At 40.3% G+C, this 17,937-nt stretch overlaps 1 protein-coding gene across 1 annotated transcript in view; it reads left to right on the top strand.

The window, feature by feature from the left end:
* Window positions 1–8,245, top strand: part of LOC306858142 (melanopsin-A-like) — a gene marked incomplete at its 5' end in the record, with an annotated part of 35,040 nt that extends 26,795 nt beyond the window's left edge. Inside the window, 5 exons of the mRNA XM_079398542.1 lie at window positions 744–851; window positions 2,500–2,686; window positions 3,610–3,822; window positions 5,642–5,707; window positions 6,881–8,245. Coding sequence (XP_079254668.1) covers window positions 744–851; window positions 2,500–2,686; window positions 3,610–3,822; window positions 5,642–5,707; window positions 6,881–7,066 — 760 coding nt within the window. The 3' untranslated portion in view covers window positions 7,067–8,245. The remainder of the gene's footprint in view (window positions 1–743; window positions 852–2,499; window positions 2,687–3,609; window positions 3,823–5,641; window positions 5,708–6,880) is intronic.
* Window positions 8,246–17,937: the final 9,692 nt, after the last annotated feature.

Here is a 17,937-nt window from a genome sequence, read left to right as displayed (position 1 = left end):
TAAAGTCATACTTCACTTGTCACTGTAACTATGCTCACACACACTGTTCACTGCATGTGCAAGAATAAAAAAGTTTGACTAGTTATTTGTTCAGACAGTACAAAGACTGTCTAGACACTCAAGGCAGAAATATATCATATTAAAAAGAGCAGAGATAGCTTTAAATTAATGATCCATTTATCTCAATCATCATGAGGTACAGTGTGAGAAGTAAATATTTTTCAAGGTAGTTATATAAGTAGCTAAGGAAAAGTTTTTGATAACTGTGGCACTAAATTCATAGAATGTAATGTAATTTAATGTTTTATAATATAAACATCAGAGAACAAGCAAATGTATTGTTAATTTATTCAAATATTACTTTAAAATTTCAGGGGAAACTTCAAATAAATATTTTAGATCACTGGCAAAAACATTTCTTATAATTTAATATACAATATATATGTAAAGACATGATTTCTTCCATCACTGTTTTCTTCCATCCACCCTCAAACAGAAAATGTGTCACAGACTGTGAATGAAATTTACAGAGCTGTTTTAATCAGACTCCCTTTGACAGGTTAATGATCACATACGCCACTTACCTGCTGCTTCATTTCCAAGGACTCAATGGTTTTACTCATTTCCCGCCTCTTTGTAATCTAATATGTCTGTGTGGAGCTGTGAGGCCATGTCATGATGGTTAGATGAAAGTAAAGTATTATAATGATGTGCAATGTTATGTCTTCTCACTCTTTCCACAGCTATGCTGACATGCTCACACCCTACATGAACTCTGTGCCTGCTGTGATTGCCAAAGCATCCGCCATCCACAACCCAATCATCTATGCCATCACTCACCCCAAATACAGGTATGATGATGCTCAGCGTAAACCAACAGTTGTCTACTCTGTTGCGTTTAAAGAGAATGATGAATATTCATGGCAATCAGTTGATGTACATTTGCAGTAATTTTGACAAATTATTACAATTATATGAGTTATACTGTGACTTCACAGTGAACAAGAGAAAGAAATAACTGATATGCAATTTGTATTGTGACAGAAAATTACCAAGTTTGCATCGATTTTATATCAAAACCTTGAATTTGCACTAGTGTTTAAAAGTTTAGGGTTGGTATAAAATTTTGGAATTGTTTTTGAAAGATGTCTCATGCAATTTTTCCTCCCAAAAATACAGAAATATTGTAATATTGTAAAATATTATTACAGTTTAAAATAACTGTTATTTTTTTAAATCGAATTCATACCTCTGATGGCAAAGTTGAATTTTCAACACTCCAGTCCTAAGTGTCAAATGATCCTTTAGAAATCATTCTAACATGCTGATTTCTTATTAATAATGTTGAATAATATATTTTTCTGGATGAATAGAACATTAATGAAAAGAGAATTTATGTGAAATAAAAATGTTTTGTAACATTTTAAATATCTTTCTTGACACTTTTGATCAATTTAATACATCCTTGCTGGACAAAGTATTCATTTCTTTTTAAAACAATCTTGCAGGCACCAAACTTTTGAACAGTAGTGTATTTATTTATTTGTATTTTATTGTAAGAAATTATGGTAACACTTAACTTAAAGCCCTAATGTGTAATGCATTATAAGGGTTATTAAAGGCTGTAATGCATTATAATTATTCATAATGTACGTTGAACTATATTATATCTTGTCGTAAATAATTATAACCAAGTTTAAAATGCATAGTGTAACCATGAATTGATAAGTGTTATAATGTATTAACTGTTGTTACAATTACTCGAGATTGTTCAATGCATTATAAGGTGCATTGCAAGGCATACTTAATGCATTAAAAGTACTTTTATAATGCATTATACATAAAAGCTTTAAGTAAAATGTTACTGAAATTTCTGTTAAAAATTTTAAAATCCTGGCACTAAAATTGAAATACCCTGGCTGCATACTGAAGCACAGCCGACTCAATAACCAGAAGCTCCGGTTTATTACACACCCTAGTTTCCAATACCAAGAGACCTGTCCAGCAAAATGAAACATTGTTCCACAAACATGCACGCTGCGTGCTTCAAGGCCAGGCAGACCCAAATCAATCAGCGGTTTTGTGTACAGAGCGCAGGCACAAATACCTTGAGATGACAGAGGTAGATTCTGACCTTTAAAAGTCATATTTACTGCAGATTGATCTGCTCTGGATGCATTAGGTCATGTGCTGCTCATAAAAGATCTGAAGATTAATGCCTCACGATGAAGCACCTAAATGATGAGGCCATCATGTACCCATTCTTATCGCCTGGAAATAATGGGATCCTTGTAAAGGATTGATTTGAGCTGTCAAGTTTGGTTTTGACAGGGCACAATGAGTACAAAATTCCCTTGCCCCATGAAAATTTAAGGCTTTTTTTAACAAAAAAGGGTATTCATATTTCATTGACAGTTATGAAAAGTTGATGTGAACTGCAGTTTGCAGTTTCCTCTTTCAATGTTTCTGTCCTTCTTTCACATACCACTTCTCTCTCAGGTCTGCCATTGCAAAGTATATACCATGTCTGGGAGTTCTGCTGTGTGTTCCTCGTAGAGACCGGTTCAGCAGCAGTAGCTTTATGTCCACACGACGCTCCACTTTGACAAGCCAGTCTTCAGAGACCAGCTGCAACCTGCACCGTGCCGGGAAGACACGCTTGTCCTCTGTGTCTGACAGCGAGTCGGTAAGAAAATATCTTAAGGCCAGAAACAAACTCTACACATGTTTGTGAACCCAAATTGTTTCTGAAAAATATGCCAGAACCAGTGTCAGAAATTGTTAGGGAGTGATAGGGAGTCTTTTTGTTTTTTTTTAACCTCTGATGGCGTACTGTATAATAAACATCATGTGGTCCATTCATTTGAATACTTCAACTGAATAAGATCAAATGGCCAACCTTGAACTTAATATACCAAGAACAGAATAGTATGCAATATATCAAATGTTAGGTAAAAGATACCTAACAGAGGAATTCAGTGTAGACACAGTTTTAATATCTGGGGCATTTTGGTCATTTTTTGTAGCATTTTTGTTGTTGTTGTTGTTGATTTCTCTCCCTGTGATTAATAATGTGATGAAAGTACTGTGCGCATTGCATTAGCTGCATGAGGACATCACCAAGAGAATTTGATTATATCAGACAATAACACTTTTGTATAGGGACCAATTCTCACTATTAACTAGTTGCTTATTAGCATACCTATTATTAACATATTGGCTGTTTATTAGTTCTTAAGATTAAAAGTTTATTGAGTCTAAAGTCATAGTTAATGGTATGTTAATTTGTAAGAATGTGACCTACAAATAAAGTGTGACCACCTCAGTAATGCAAATAAAGTACATTTAAAGGGATAGTTCATCCAAAAATGAAACTTCTGTCATCATTTCTGTCATCAAATGTATAAAGATTTGGAACATGACGATGAGTAAATGATGACAAAATTAAACTTTTTAGGTGAAACACGGCCAAGCATTTTCGTTTGCATTTGTGTAAAGTATGTTTCTGTCCTTCCTCATCCAAAAGGTAACAGAAACCTCACAATTATTCTTTTTGGATTTCTATTTAAGCTGTTTGATCAGCATTCAGTGTGTGTTGTTTATGGGCAGGGCTGGACGGACACAGAGGCAGATCTCTCCAGCACGAGTTCACGTCCTGCTAGTCGTCAGGTCTCATCTGACATCCGCAAAGATTTGTCAGACTTCAAGCACACCAGCTCTCTGAGGCTGAAGGTCAAGAGCAGAGACTCAGTTATCTTTGACAGAACCTCGGCCCAAAGTCTAGCTGAGCCAAACGTGAACCGGACCTGTACATACATCAGCGTAAGTGAGAGTCTTCAAGAAGTGTTATATCTCACCTCATTAATCAAAAGCTTCCCAGCTCACTCAGCGCTCCTTGATATATGAAATTAGGAAGATTCATTTCAGAGAGGAAACGACTCACGATTTAAAATTCATTTGGAAATTTCATTCCATCCTTCATATCTTGAAGACAGTTCACTGCCCTGGTTTCAGCCAGCCACAAATGACAAGTGTTCAAGAGCGGGCATGGTTATACTGTATGTGCTAATGATGCTCTTTCTGTGATTTCTTTTGACTGTGCATTCATTAAATTTGAGGAAGATTTGTGCTTCTTTCACCATTTTTCTGAGATCCACACGCAGCTCTTCTTGCTTTAACTCTCTAGATGAAGATGCATTTTTTTAATTTAGCCTGGTACTGGTACTGCTTAATAATGATAGATTTTCTATTTCACTTGAATGATACATCACAAGGGAAACTTAACATTATCGAAAGTTATTATCGAAAATTGTATTAAAAATACAAATGTCATGCACTGCTTATTCAATGGCATCACTACTGATTCTACAGCACAAAGCAGTACAACCAGAAACATTCAGTGCAACTAGTGTGCTCTATATCCCGAACAAATGTCTCTTAAGAAACGATTCCTTCAGTGTACTCTGATTCCTGAGTGAATGACTTTTATGAGCTGGTTCCTTTAGTGAATCAAACACTAACCAATATAGTCCAATTCCCAAATGAATGACTCTCATGAGTTATTTTTTTAATGAATCAAACACATGCAGCACAGCCAGTATGATCTTTTTTACAAAACGAATGACTCTTTCGAGCCAGTTCTTTTTAGTGAATCAAACACATCAACTCTTAAGAGCTGGTCATTTTTTTAATGATAAGACAACCAGTGCAGTTCTGCATTTTTGCCAATATTATTTCATAAAAATAAATAAAATGTTATCATGTTTAAAAAATATTTTTAATTTTTAGATTTTAATTATTTAATTGCATTTATATAGCTTATATAAAGAGGAAGAATTTTCATTTTTTATTTAATATTTTATTTTGTAATTTTAAACTATGATTGCATGGTTTGTTGCGTTTCATAATTTAGCATTTAGAATTGTTTTTTTGTTTTTTTTGTCCACAGCTTTATCAGAACAGACTTGTGATCCATTTTTGCTTCACTGGAGCGATTGTATAACATACAGAGCAATAGTCAGACAATCACTCTCTCATGTTAATGGACTGAGACAAATCCTGCTTTTATGCTTATCATTTACCAGTCAAAAGGATATATAATATCACATTGTTTCTATTTTCCAGTCAAAAACTTTTTTACGAGTTTTAAATGAACAGAAGTCAAATCAAATTGATTTGGCTCCCAAAGGCTCCTTTTGTTAATATAATGTTAATCAGGCCATGAGCCAGTAGAGCAAGTGACAGATGTAGATGGTTCTGTGTGGGTCAGTGCACGGGGCGTTTCTTTAAAGAGCAGAATTGAATGAGGGTCCATTTCATTGAGATTAAGCCTGCCTTAATTCTTGTGCTCTAATCTGCTGGTTTTAGAGAAATAATCCCCATAAACAGAAGCTCATCCCATGTCATCAAGATGAATGGCATTACTGCGTCCAATGGGTGGCACCTTTTGCTTTGCCCTTCCACCTCCATTTTTTATTGGTCACAGCCCATTTTAAACACTAGGAGGCTGGCAGTGTGCTAACTTAATCAGTGATTAAAGATCTGAACTTTAAGAATGAGAAAGAGAAAGTTGAACTATGGAACCATGTGAAAAAACTTTTAATCATACATTTCATTCCTATCTCCTCTTTCCCACTTTCAGACGGTGGGTGACAAAGATGAGATCTCAATGGCTGAGGTCAGCCTGTCCAGTTGTCTCTCGTCCTCTGTAAGTGCTCTTTTTGTACTGAATTAGTTTATAAATTATGTTTTTGAGTTACAATTATTAACATATGACGCCAGTCATTTCATGTACTAGGTAGTTATTAACATGGAAGTGTCTTTTTTCTGGAAATGGACGTAACAGAATGTCTGTGCATCACAAAACCAGATTTACGTGTGATTATGTATTTAAGAGAGGGAATTTATCTAAATGAATGACACTTTTTCAACAAGGGTCAAATATAGGAGGAGAAATAATAATACAACAGTCTTAGATATTTGTATCAGGACTAGAGCAGATTTCTCAGAGGATGCTGAAAAAAAACTGTATTTAATTTGTTCTGTAATCTTTTTTGAGGTTGTGTGAGAGAAAACACTGATGTGTTTGATTAATATGGGACTGACATTCCATTTGTGAAACACAATTTTACTAAACTCTTCAGGGAACACCAGTCCCTTCCAAACAGGTCCAATGGCGGTATATGTTCCTATTTATTAATCTTTTGTCTTATGATGGTGCTGTTTGGTTAAGCATACATAATAAGCATACAGGATTTCAGTACACTGAGTTAGTCACATTCTGAGGAAGAAAACAGCAATAGCTTGATCCTCAGAGAGAAGGGATACACAAATGCCAGACTTTAAATGAAACCAACCCACATGAGGTCAAATTAGGCATCCAAATTGTTTTGTGTTCAGACGCAGTATGGTGTTAATCAGAGAGGCCTAGCTACACTGACACAAAGTTACCCCAGTGTGTCATTATTATAGCTGTATCGACTGGAAGCTATGACAGGAAGCAAACCTGTCAGTGAATGTAAACACAAACTCTAGTCCAGAAAGTTCTCAGCAGATCAAGCATTTCAAAACATTCCTGTATTGCTGAGCAATCAACATGAGTATGGCGAGATTTGTTTCCAGTGCACTGTGGGAGTTTTCATTGATTCCTACAAGCAAGTCTAATACCTGCTTATGCGCTCCCAGCCTGATCTCATAGGTTCTCAGAGTGACTCTCTGACACTCATTAAGTATACATATTAATAAAACACACACAAACACACTTTTATTCAGCATGGATGCATTTAATTGATCAAAAGTGACAGCAATAACAAAAGATTTTACAGTTGTATCAGTTTCACTATTTTCAACTCACTAACTATCCTTTCTCTGTCACCTTAAGGCAAATATAGTCTCAGAGAGTGTTGATGAGAAAAGACCGTTGGCTCGGGTCCCTTCCATCATTGTGACGTCAGAGTCAAGTCCTGCCCTCCTCTCAGAAGGTTGCAGCGGCTGCCTATCCAGACAGCTCCCAGGTGCTTCGGTGGAGACAGCCTCTGTCAATGCGGAAGCTGCTGGAATTGACTGAATACGGGCTGCACTACCACCTATTTATACTTCAGGACACCATCTTAACAGACTCTTGGTCATCTGACATATCCCTTCCTCCTTTTTTGTCTCCTTTACACAGGGCTCCAAAATTAACCTGCATGCAGTTACAGCTGATACCTGAACTTTGGCTGTGTTATATTCGTTGTACTTTTGCCTGTTTTGAGGTGGAAAATGGGCAACCACAGGCTATACGGGGTAAACAGGGTCTTTATTTTTTACAAGAGGACACCCTTTAAGGCTTCTTTCAGTGGTGTGGAGATGATCCTCTCCTCTCAGGGAAGAATCTGATTTCTGTTGGAAAAGCAGCGATCAGCATCTCAGTTATGGATTGACACTGCTCAGAATATGTATTCAGATACATCCATCCCTGCTTCATCCATAAAAAGGTTGTGCTGTAGGCCATAGAAATAAACGGTTCCCTGCATCTGCACAAGATCAAAAACAACACAAGATGTGACTTGAAGATTCAAATGCCTAGTTTTTACATTTCGTCTATGAAATGTAGAGCCCTGTCTACAGGTGTAATCACTCTAGGACAGAAAAGTGGATATTTTAATGTTTTTTTAAAGGTAAAGAGTATAATATTTTATGTATTTATGTAAAAAATATTTTAAAAGTAATGGCTGATAAATGATAAATGGATGGTACGATCACTACTTAATTGAAATACATTAAAAATAAAACAATAAAAACCTAAAATCAGTCATTATGAATGATTAAAGTGAATTTAGGCATCATAGCATTATAACTAGTATAATGTACTGTCTAAAAATATATATTAATTTCCAGATTTGATAAGATTACATTTATCAATACTTTTAACAAACTGACATTACCTTTGCTGTTATCTACGGTTTACTTATCTAAATGTAAAAACAGGAAACATCTTTAATTTTTTTAGATAATTGATATGGTACAGACTATTGTACAGATTATTATGCAACTCTAATTAAATTAGATTTTTTTTTTAAATTAAACTCTTCAGCTTCGAGTTTTAGGTGTTCCCGCCAATATCATAATAAATCAAGCACTTTGAGAACCAATTACAACTTTCTTGCTGCTGATTGAATACATTTCTATTTTTTTTTTTCATCACTGTATGGCCAATACATATATTTGTACATATATTATTGAATGTTAATAAGAAAGTGTGCTCAACAAATGATCTTGACTGTATGATTTCTCATGCTTTTGTGCTGTGCCATGTTTCTCTATCCACATGTGAATATTCATGGTTGTGATTGTCTGCATGCGTTCTTAATATAAAATAGGCTCCTTTGATAGACATATTTGATTTTAAATGATCCTCACTTTCCATGCAGGCTACAGTAACCCATATTAATGTAAAAATTTTTTATTTTAAATTCTGGTCTTAGAGCCAGTGGCTCTAATGAACAGTACCTTTCAGATGCAGATATGCCTTTGTGCTGGATTTCAGAGATGCTTTATTGGGATTAATATGCCAGCATCTGGGAGTCCTTAGGGATTAGAGGGGAAAGCCTTTTAACAAGATTAGTTTTGGGAAAGTGCTCAGCCAGAACGCTCCATTGCTTTTAAAGGCTGCTGTGTTGTCAAAGTTACATACACATTCTCAGATAATTGTCTCTGAAGCAGTTCAAATGCACTGTCACTCTATCTATCTCTCCTGAGAGATACGTTTACCTTTTCATTTTGAGGTAAATGTGCTTCATAGATGATTTTATGATGTTCTATGGGGTGGTTTGCATATTTACTGACGTTGCCAGGGTGTTCACCTGATTAGCAACTCTTCATTTAGTGGTGACAACACATACTGTATATCCTGTCACTCACAGTTATCATGTAGGTCAATAGTGTGTCTGCTGACTTGCGTGTGATTTGTTGTCTGGACGCCGTCGGGTGACACAATCAAGTGTTATATGAATGATAAGTTATCTTATCAGCTAAAGCCACCAGGTCATACATATTATTTGTGATAACATTGTCATGTCTTCACTGCCCTTCCCTTTTCTGTTTTATTGACTCTAGTTCCGATTCTTGACCCCTTATTAATAGTTGGATTGTAAAGTTTATAAAGTTAATTGTTTTACAGTTTACCAATGCACCTGCAAATGGCAGATGAATTTAGAAAATTTTCAGACTTTAAATATTTCTCACTGCCCATAAAACTGTATTTGTATAATTTTTAATCAAAGCAACTGTATGCACTTTTTTATTTCTTTCCCACCCTGAACGTTTGTTACGAGAGTATGTCATTTGGTACAGATTCTGTGAAAAGGATGGGCCCAGCTTACAAAAATATGTTCTAAGAACATTTTATTATTCTCATTAAGTTAAGAAATTATTTATGGATGTTCTCTGAATGTTCAAAACGTCCAATTTATTTACATGTTTAAAAACGCTTTTTTCTTGGTTTTGCAAAACATTCTATTTTATAAGTTTGCAAACATTATGTGAGCGCTACTTTTAAATGTTCCCGAATGTTCTGTACAAGTAGCAACATTTAAAAAATATTACAGAAAAAAAAACATTCCATGAATGATATATAAATAATGTTTTTGTACTAATTTTTCGAGAACATTAAAGACCAGATGAAACTCTGAACAAACATTCTGATAACCTTACTTGAATGTTTGTTCATCAACTTAGTGAGAACCTTGTCAGAATGTTAGCCAAAATCCTGAAAATGTTCCCTCTTAGTTTGGGAGTGCCTTATGGCAGAAACAAATGCATGTGTACAACTATCTACTGTAATTACGTTAATATTTATATTAGACAGTGATTTCCACTCACTGAACTGTAGGGGGCTCCAAAGTCCCAAAACTACTTACCTGTGGCTTTATGATTCTAGCATTTTAATTTAAACCATTTGTGAAGAGTAAACCAAAGCCTAAGACACTCAGCAGCTTCCACTCAGCAAACCACAGCAATCAATTCATACAGTCCTCACCTCAGCAGCCTCTCTAACATGGATAGAGACTGAAAACATGTAGGCTTGCAGATGTTTTCTAGTCAAGTGTTCCAGATTAGATGGTAACGAGTTAGGCAGAGGTGCTTATGGCTGCTGAAAGCCCAGATTATTATCAAAAACTCCCTTTCTGAAGCCTTTTGTTTATATTCATCCATTTCATCCATTTCATCATGAAAAAAGAAAGTAAAAAAGCTATTTTCCCCATAAACTATAGGCTTCCCAATGGTCTGGAAAAAGCCTTGAGCAGCTTATATGTATGTAAGCAGTTGGTGGTGTAACAGAAGGACCAGGCTCCTCCCAGAGCCAGTTACCCCGATCCACTTCACCTGAGTTTTAATCACCTGCACCTGCACCTCATTATCACCAGCCACATATAAGATCAGTCACCAAAGTCACCAGTTGTCCGATCTCAGGATTACTCCATGGACCATCTCTGCTTCCTGACAAAGCTGAGTATAACTACCTGCGATTACTTACCTGTCCCTACTTACCTTCTGTCTTGTCCTATTCCAGTCCTCCTTCTCGTCTGTTCCGGTGGCTAGATCGGCTCCCCGCATATCTCTGCCGCTCTGCCGCGGCCAATCCCCAGGATCTGTCAAAACAGAAAGACTGATTACGATTGACATTCTTTTCTCATTAAACCTCACTAAGTGACACTCACCAAGTCCGAAGAATCCCCACGTTTGCAATTTACTGTTACACCCTGTAAATAAACACCTTGTCATTTCACTTACCATCTGTGTCAGACCCGTTCCATTACAGAAGATCGGACCAAGACGGCTACACCATGAGTGTAAACGACCCATTCCAGGAACTGGTCGACACCTTGAAACGGGTATTAGCCCGTCCGGCTTCACCATCACCACCGGCCTCTGTTACCACACCCGTCACTTCCGCCTCCACCACTTCTTCGGCAATAATGTACGCCAGTCCCATGGCCCGACCAGCGCCCTATTCAGGTGATCCAGAGGAGTGCAATGGCTTCCTTCTCCAATGTACACTAACTATTGACTTACATCCTCAGATGTTCCTGACCGATCAGGCGAAGATAGCGTTTGTGATCACGTCACTCACAGGACCCGCATTGAGATGGGCGGAGACTATTTTAAGCCAAGCTGGACCCGCCACGCACTCTTTTGCCCAGTTTCTCGCCCATTTTAAGGAGGTGTTTAGCAGCTCTCCTGGTGATTCTTCAGTTGGGGAACAGTTATATAAGCTTCGACAGGGTAATATGACTATTCATCAATACGCCCTGAAGTTTCGCACCCTCGCGGCCGCGAGTGGATGGAACGAGCCATCACTGATAACTGCTTTCCGGCAAGGCTTAAATACCTGCCTGAAGATTCACCTGGCAGCCTACGATGACACCTTTGGGCTAGAGAAGTTCATTCAACTTGCCATCCGCTGCTCCAACCGGATGCGGGCCTGTACATCGGAGACCACAACCGTTACCGCCATTGACACTCCTTCGAGCCACCAGCCAGAGGTTAGACCCTTATCTGAACCGATGCAGACTGACACTTTTCATTTATCGCCAACAGAACGACAGAGGCGAATTACCAACGATTTGTGCCTGTATTGTGGAAGTTCTGACCATAGAATTCAATCCTGCACCCTTCGTCCGCCCAGGCTTTGGGTGAGTGGTATGCAACCTCACATCCCCAAGATGAACCCCTTAACTACTTGTGCTAACATTGTCCTTGTAAATCACCTAATGCCAGTCACAGTCCTCTTGGACTCCGGATCGGCGGTGAACTTCATCTCGGGGAAACTCAGCCGGCAACTCCACCTCACACCCATTGCAACCGAAACCACTTACCAGATCCAGGCCATAACAGGTACTCCACTTACCCGTCGCCTTGTGAAATATTGTGTCGGTCCCCTAGTGCTGAGAATGGGGCAGCTCCATCAAGAGAGTATTCATTTACTAATTTTAGAGGAATCCACTGTAGACATTGTTTTGGGTCGACCCTGGCTGGTTAAGCACGATCCAGTGTTATCTTGGACCTCTGGAGATGTTCTGAAGTGGGGTACTAACTGTTTCCCGCAATGTTTCCCACATATGCCTAAACCTTCTCCACGTCCAGTTGTGGAATTATCTGTGCAGGCCACGTCCGTAGAGAGCCCCATGGAGAAACAATCTGTGGAGGTTCCACCGGACTACGAGGTGGCTTTCAAGGATGTGTTCTGTACCAAAAGGGCATCTCGGCTACCACCTCATCGGCCATGGGACTGCGCAATCGACCTCGTTCCGGGTGAACCAGTACCACGGGGAAAGATTTATCCCCTATCACTTCCCGAGCAGAAGGCGATGGAGGAGTATATTGAGGAGGCACTCAAACAGGGTTACATCGTCCCTTCCATCTCCCCTGCTGCTTCGAGTTTCTTCTTCGTGGCCAAGAAGGACGGAGGGCTCCGTCCATGTATAGACTATCGTAAACTAAATCTCATCACGGTTAAATATCGCTATCCCCTTCCTCTTGTCCCTGCAGCGTTGGAACAACTTCGCGGTGCCACCATATTCACCAAACTGGACCTCCGCAGCGCGTACAACCTCATCCGCATCAGAGAGGGGGACGAGTGGAAGACCGCCTTTGTAACCCCTACGGGGCACTATGAGTACCGGGTCATGCCCTATGGGCTTGTCAACGCCCCATCTGTCTTCCAGAGTTTCATGCATGAGGTGCTCCGGGAGTTCCTTCATCGTTTTGTAATCGTCTACATTGATGACATTTTGATCTACTCCCGGAGCCTGGCCGAACATCGCCACCACGTTGCGTAGGTCCTTCAACAGCTGCGGAAACACCAGCTCTACCTCAAGGCAGAAAAATGTCTATTTCACCAACCATCCGTCCACTTCCTTGGATATATATCATCAGTCACGGTGGCATCCGCATGGACAAGGGGAAGGTGGAAGCCATTACATCCTGGCCTCGACCCACCACGATCAAGGAATTGCAGCGCTTCCTGGGTTTCTCAAACTTTTACAGAAGATTCGTTGCCAACTATAGTTCTATTACAAGCCCCCTCACTGGCCTCCTACGAGGAGGTAAGAAGTCCCTTGCCTGGGATGTGAATGCCACCAATGCCTTCAACCGTCTCAAAGAAGCCTTCACTACCGCACCACTCCTCGTCCACCCCGATCCAGAACTGCCCTTAATCGTAGAGGTGGACGCATCAACAACTGGAGTAGGTGCGGTATTATCTCAGCAGCAGGGGAAGCCTCCCAAGCTCCATCCATGCGCCTTCTTCTCCAAAAAACTCAGCCCGGCGGAGAAGAACTACGACATCGGCAACAGGGAGCTTCTGGCCATCAAGCTTGCCCTGGAGGAGTGGAGACACTGGTTGGAGGGGGCAGCTCAACCATTTCTCATGCTTACCGATCACAAGAACCTCGAATATCTACGAGACGCCAAAAGATTAAATCCACGCCAAGCAAGATGGGCATTGTTTTTCACCCGTTTCAATTTCCAAATCTCCTATCGTCCAGGATCCCGTAACGCCAAGGCGGACGCTTTATCTCGTCTTCACACCAAGGAGGATTCTCTCGAGAAGCCCGAAGGTATCTTGCCCTCCAACATCATCGAGAGTCCCATTGCTTGGTCCTCTCCGCCAGTGGCCTCCGACACTCCTCCTGCCAATCCGCCGGGCTGCCCACCAGGTCGTCAGTATGTTCCCAGGACACAACGCACTTCCCTCATCCACTCCTCTCACACTTCACTTGGTACTGGTCACCCAGGGGCCAACGCTACTCTCTCGCTGCTAAGCGATCGCTTCTGGTGGCCGAACATGGCCAGGGATGTGAGAAGGTTCGTTCAGGGCTGCCCAGACTGCGCCATATCCAAAAGTTCCCGTCATCTCCCTTCAGGCAAGCTGGTGCCCTTACCCATTCCCAACCGCCCGTGGTCACACCTGGGAGTGGATTTCATCACTGATCTTCCACCCTCCGACCATAATACCTGCATCCTTGTCATCATCGACAGATTTTCCAAATTCACCCGTCTCGTTCCTCTACCTGGACTCCCCACTGCCATGCAAACAGCAGAACTTTTATTCAATCATGTATTCCGTTACTACGGCCTCCCTGAAGATATAGTCTCGGACAGAGGTCCACAATTCATCTCCCGTGTATGGAAGGCCTTCTTCGCTCTCCTAGGTGTAACCATCAGTTTGACTTCAGGTTATCACCCTCAATCAAATGGGCAGACTGAACGCAAAATCCAGGAAATTGGGCGCTTCCTGAGAACCTTCTGCCATCGCCGCCAGAATTCTTGGAACCAGTTCCTAGGCTGGGCCGAGTACGCCCAGAACTCACTCCGTCAATCTTCTACTGGACTCTCTCCCTTCCAGTGCGTACTCGGTTTCCAGCCTCCATTGTTTCCCTGGTCCGGAGAACCTTCCGATGTGCCTGCGGTCGACCACTGGTTCCGAGAAAGCGAGGGAGTCTGGGACTCAGCACATCACCACTTGCAACGGGCAGTACGCAGGCAGAAGATCGCCGCCGATGCTCGTCGTTCAGCAACACCCACCTATCTGCCTGGACAGAAGGTATGGCTCTCCACACGAGATATTCGACTACGCCTGCCCAGCCGTAAGCTGAGTCCCAGGTTCGTTGGCCCCTTCACCATTCTGGAACAGGTCACTTTCAAGCTTCAGCTCCCTGCACAATATAAAATTCACCCAACTTTTCACGTCTCATTACTCAAACCATATTACCCTTCTGTTTCCCCAGAGCCTGGTCCGACCGAGGAACCCCCTCTCCCACTCATCATTGATGATGGAGCCATCTACAAGGTCCGAGACATCCTAAATTCCCGGCGTCATGGTGGGAGACTAGAATACCTCGTGGACTGGGAGGGGTACGGTCCTGAGGAGCGCTCCTGGATCCCCAGAGATGATGTTCTCGATCCCAGCCTTCTGGAGGATTTCCACGCCTCCTATCCGGATCGTCCTGCACCTCGAGGCCGAGGCAGACCACCACGACGCCGAGGTCGGCCCCCAGGAGTGGGCCGTGGAGGGGGGGGGGGGGGGGGTACTGTAACAGAAGGAATAGGCTCCTCCCAGAGCCAGTTACCCCGATCCACTTCACCTGAGTTTTAATCACCTGCACCTGCACCTCATTATCACCAGCCACATATAAGCTCAGTCACCAAAGTCACCAGTTGTCCGATCTCAGGATTACTCCATGGACCATCTCTGCTTCCTGACAAAGCTGAGTATAACTACCTGCGATTACTTACCTGTCCCTACTTACCTTCTGTCTTGTCCTATTCCAGTCCTCCTCCTCGTCTGTTCCGGTGGCTAGATCGGCTCCCCGCATATCTCTGCCGCTCTGCCGCGGCCAATCCCCAGGATCTGTCAAAACAGAAAGACTGATTACGATTGACATTCTTTTCTCATTAAACCTCACTAAGTGACACTCACCAAGTCCGAAGAATCCCCACGTTTGCAATTTACTGTTACACCCTGTAAATAAACACCTTGTCATTTCACTTACCATCTGTGTCAGACCCGTTCCATTACAGGTGGAAAGTGGCTCTGCATTTATAAGATTCACTCTGTCTGACTTCTACAATGAGCTCTGAACAAGGTCACAAGGCCCCTGGAGATAGGATTAAAGAATAAACAACTCTATGCCATTGATTTTTTTTGCAATTTATAACAGTATATATAGCCTGGACTCTCTGTCCTAAATTAGAGATGATCTGAGTATCTCTGCTGACCTTATGTTGGGGTCGCTGCAAAACCATATTTAATAGTCCTAGCTTTGGTATTTTGTATTTATATTTCTTTGCATATTGTTTCTCCTAATCAGTAAATCTTGTGTGGTGCTTCTGAGTTTTCTTCACAGCTGTTCTTCATGTACGTGTTGGATGGCCAAAAGCATAAAAATCTTAGTCCATCTTGCAATGAGTGTGTGATTTCACTTTAATTTATTGGATGATGTATTTGAGTGATTTATATTGTTAATAAACATAAAATTCTAAGTATTATGATTTATACTTGCATGTAAAATCTATATTTATGCTTTTTGGTTTCGGGAGTTTGAAAATATGTAAAATGTGCAATCTAGTTCAAAATACATGGGTTTGTGTTCTTTTGATGTTCTGCATTAAAGAACAAGTCACATCTTTGACAATCCATTCAGTACATTGGCTACTTGGCAATCCAATTGTCAGATTGATGAAACTGACTGATATAGTAAAGCTTGTTAGACAGCTACACTTCTATCACTTCTGTGGTATTGTTGTATCTGTGACCCACTGTAACAAATGGTCAGGAGAGGAACCATCTGTGCAGGTGTTAGATGATAATAATCTTTGGATACAGTAAGCCCTGTGATAAAGATGTTGAGAATAAACTTTACTAGGTTTTAAAGGTTGTTTTTGACCAATTTCCAGAAAAAAAGGCATTAAAACTGGCACTCAGTTTTAGAACCAGACAAGACCAGATACTCGTTAATACTCAACAGTTTTGTCCTTTCACCTTTAGCATTTTAAATGCCTCTGTTACTTCAATAGGATTTAGTGAAAAGTGCACCAATTAAAATCTGCAATATGTTGATTGTTCGTTAAAAGGTTAATGCAGGAGTTGTCACACTCACAAGTGTGAATTTGAATAATGACACAGTGGGCTCAAAAATCAACCATGTCACAGTGGATGCATGCAGAGAGGAAAGTTAATTTATGGCTGAGAGTGGGATATACTTTTTTCTTAGAGCTGCATTGCTTGTAATAATATCTATTGTGTGTGTCATTATGTAAGAACGCTTTTTATACTTGTCACCCTAGAGAATAAGAGTGACAGGATTCAGTCAGAGTGACCTGGCTAAATTATACCTGTGATCCTTCACATGAATGGACAGAATGAAAGGTGGATGTCCTGTCATCCTGTGCCATTCATGTATTGACGGTGTCAGTTGTCCTCACTAAAAGTGTGTGCCTTTCAACCCACTAGATGACAACAACATGGAATCAGGACAAGAGTGTGTCTTTCATTTTCCTAAATCTAGACGGGACTGATTGGTTGTAGTGTACTTCATCATTTTGAATATGTTTATTCTCCTCTCTGAATCCAACAGAGGGCCCGTAGCGTAGTGCATTTTAGTACAATGTAAAGCCATTACGAATATAGAAACCTCGTAATCTATTTGTATGGATCAATGCCACTGAGGAATCAGCTTCACATCATGCTCGTTATCTAATTAGGTACTGTAGATGACGCAAATACACCATCTAGCTGTAAAAACCCCCCATCAAGTTAATACTTATATTTAGCTTATGTAAATGCTGTTTATTTCGTCAAAAAGTCATAAAAAAAAAGGATCACAATTTCCTCTGAAATATTGGACAACACAATGGTTTTTAACAATGACAATAATAAGATGTGTGACTTGAACACCAAATCAGCATATCAGAATAATTTCTGAAGGATCATGTGACACTGAAAACTGGAGTAATATCTGCTTTGCAATCGAAGAAATAAATTACATTTTAACATTAATTAAAAAAGAAAACAGATATTTTAAATTTACATTTATATTTTATCAAATAAAATGCATCTTTGGTGAGCATAAGAAACTTCTTTCAAAAGCATAAAAAAATTGCACTGACCCCCAACCTTTTGAATGATAATGTGTAAATTGTTTTACATTGTTGTAGATATTTTATAAGTGTCCAAAGCGTTCTCTGTCTGCTGCCTTTGACGCCACAGCTCAGAATAATCACTAGTTGAGACTGTGCATGGTGCCATTAGCCAGTCAGCACTGTCATTTTTCTATAGCTCTACAGTCATTAGTCACATGCCATTTACAGATTCCGTGATTGGTTCAAAAAACCTTGCAGCAGAACTGAGTGCCCTGTCCAAGATGGAAGAACATAAATCACAAAATTCTAGGA

The sequence above is a fragment of the Barbus barbus genome (genome assembly GCF_936440315.1).
Source record: "Barbus barbus genome assembly, chromosome: 38".
NCBI classification, from domain to species: Eukaryota; Metazoa; Chordata; class Actinopteri; order Cypriniformes; family Cyprinidae; genus Barbus; species Barbus barbus.
The sequence above is the reverse complement of the archived record's forward strand: the minus strand, read 5'-3'. Positions and strand labels throughout refer to the sequence as shown.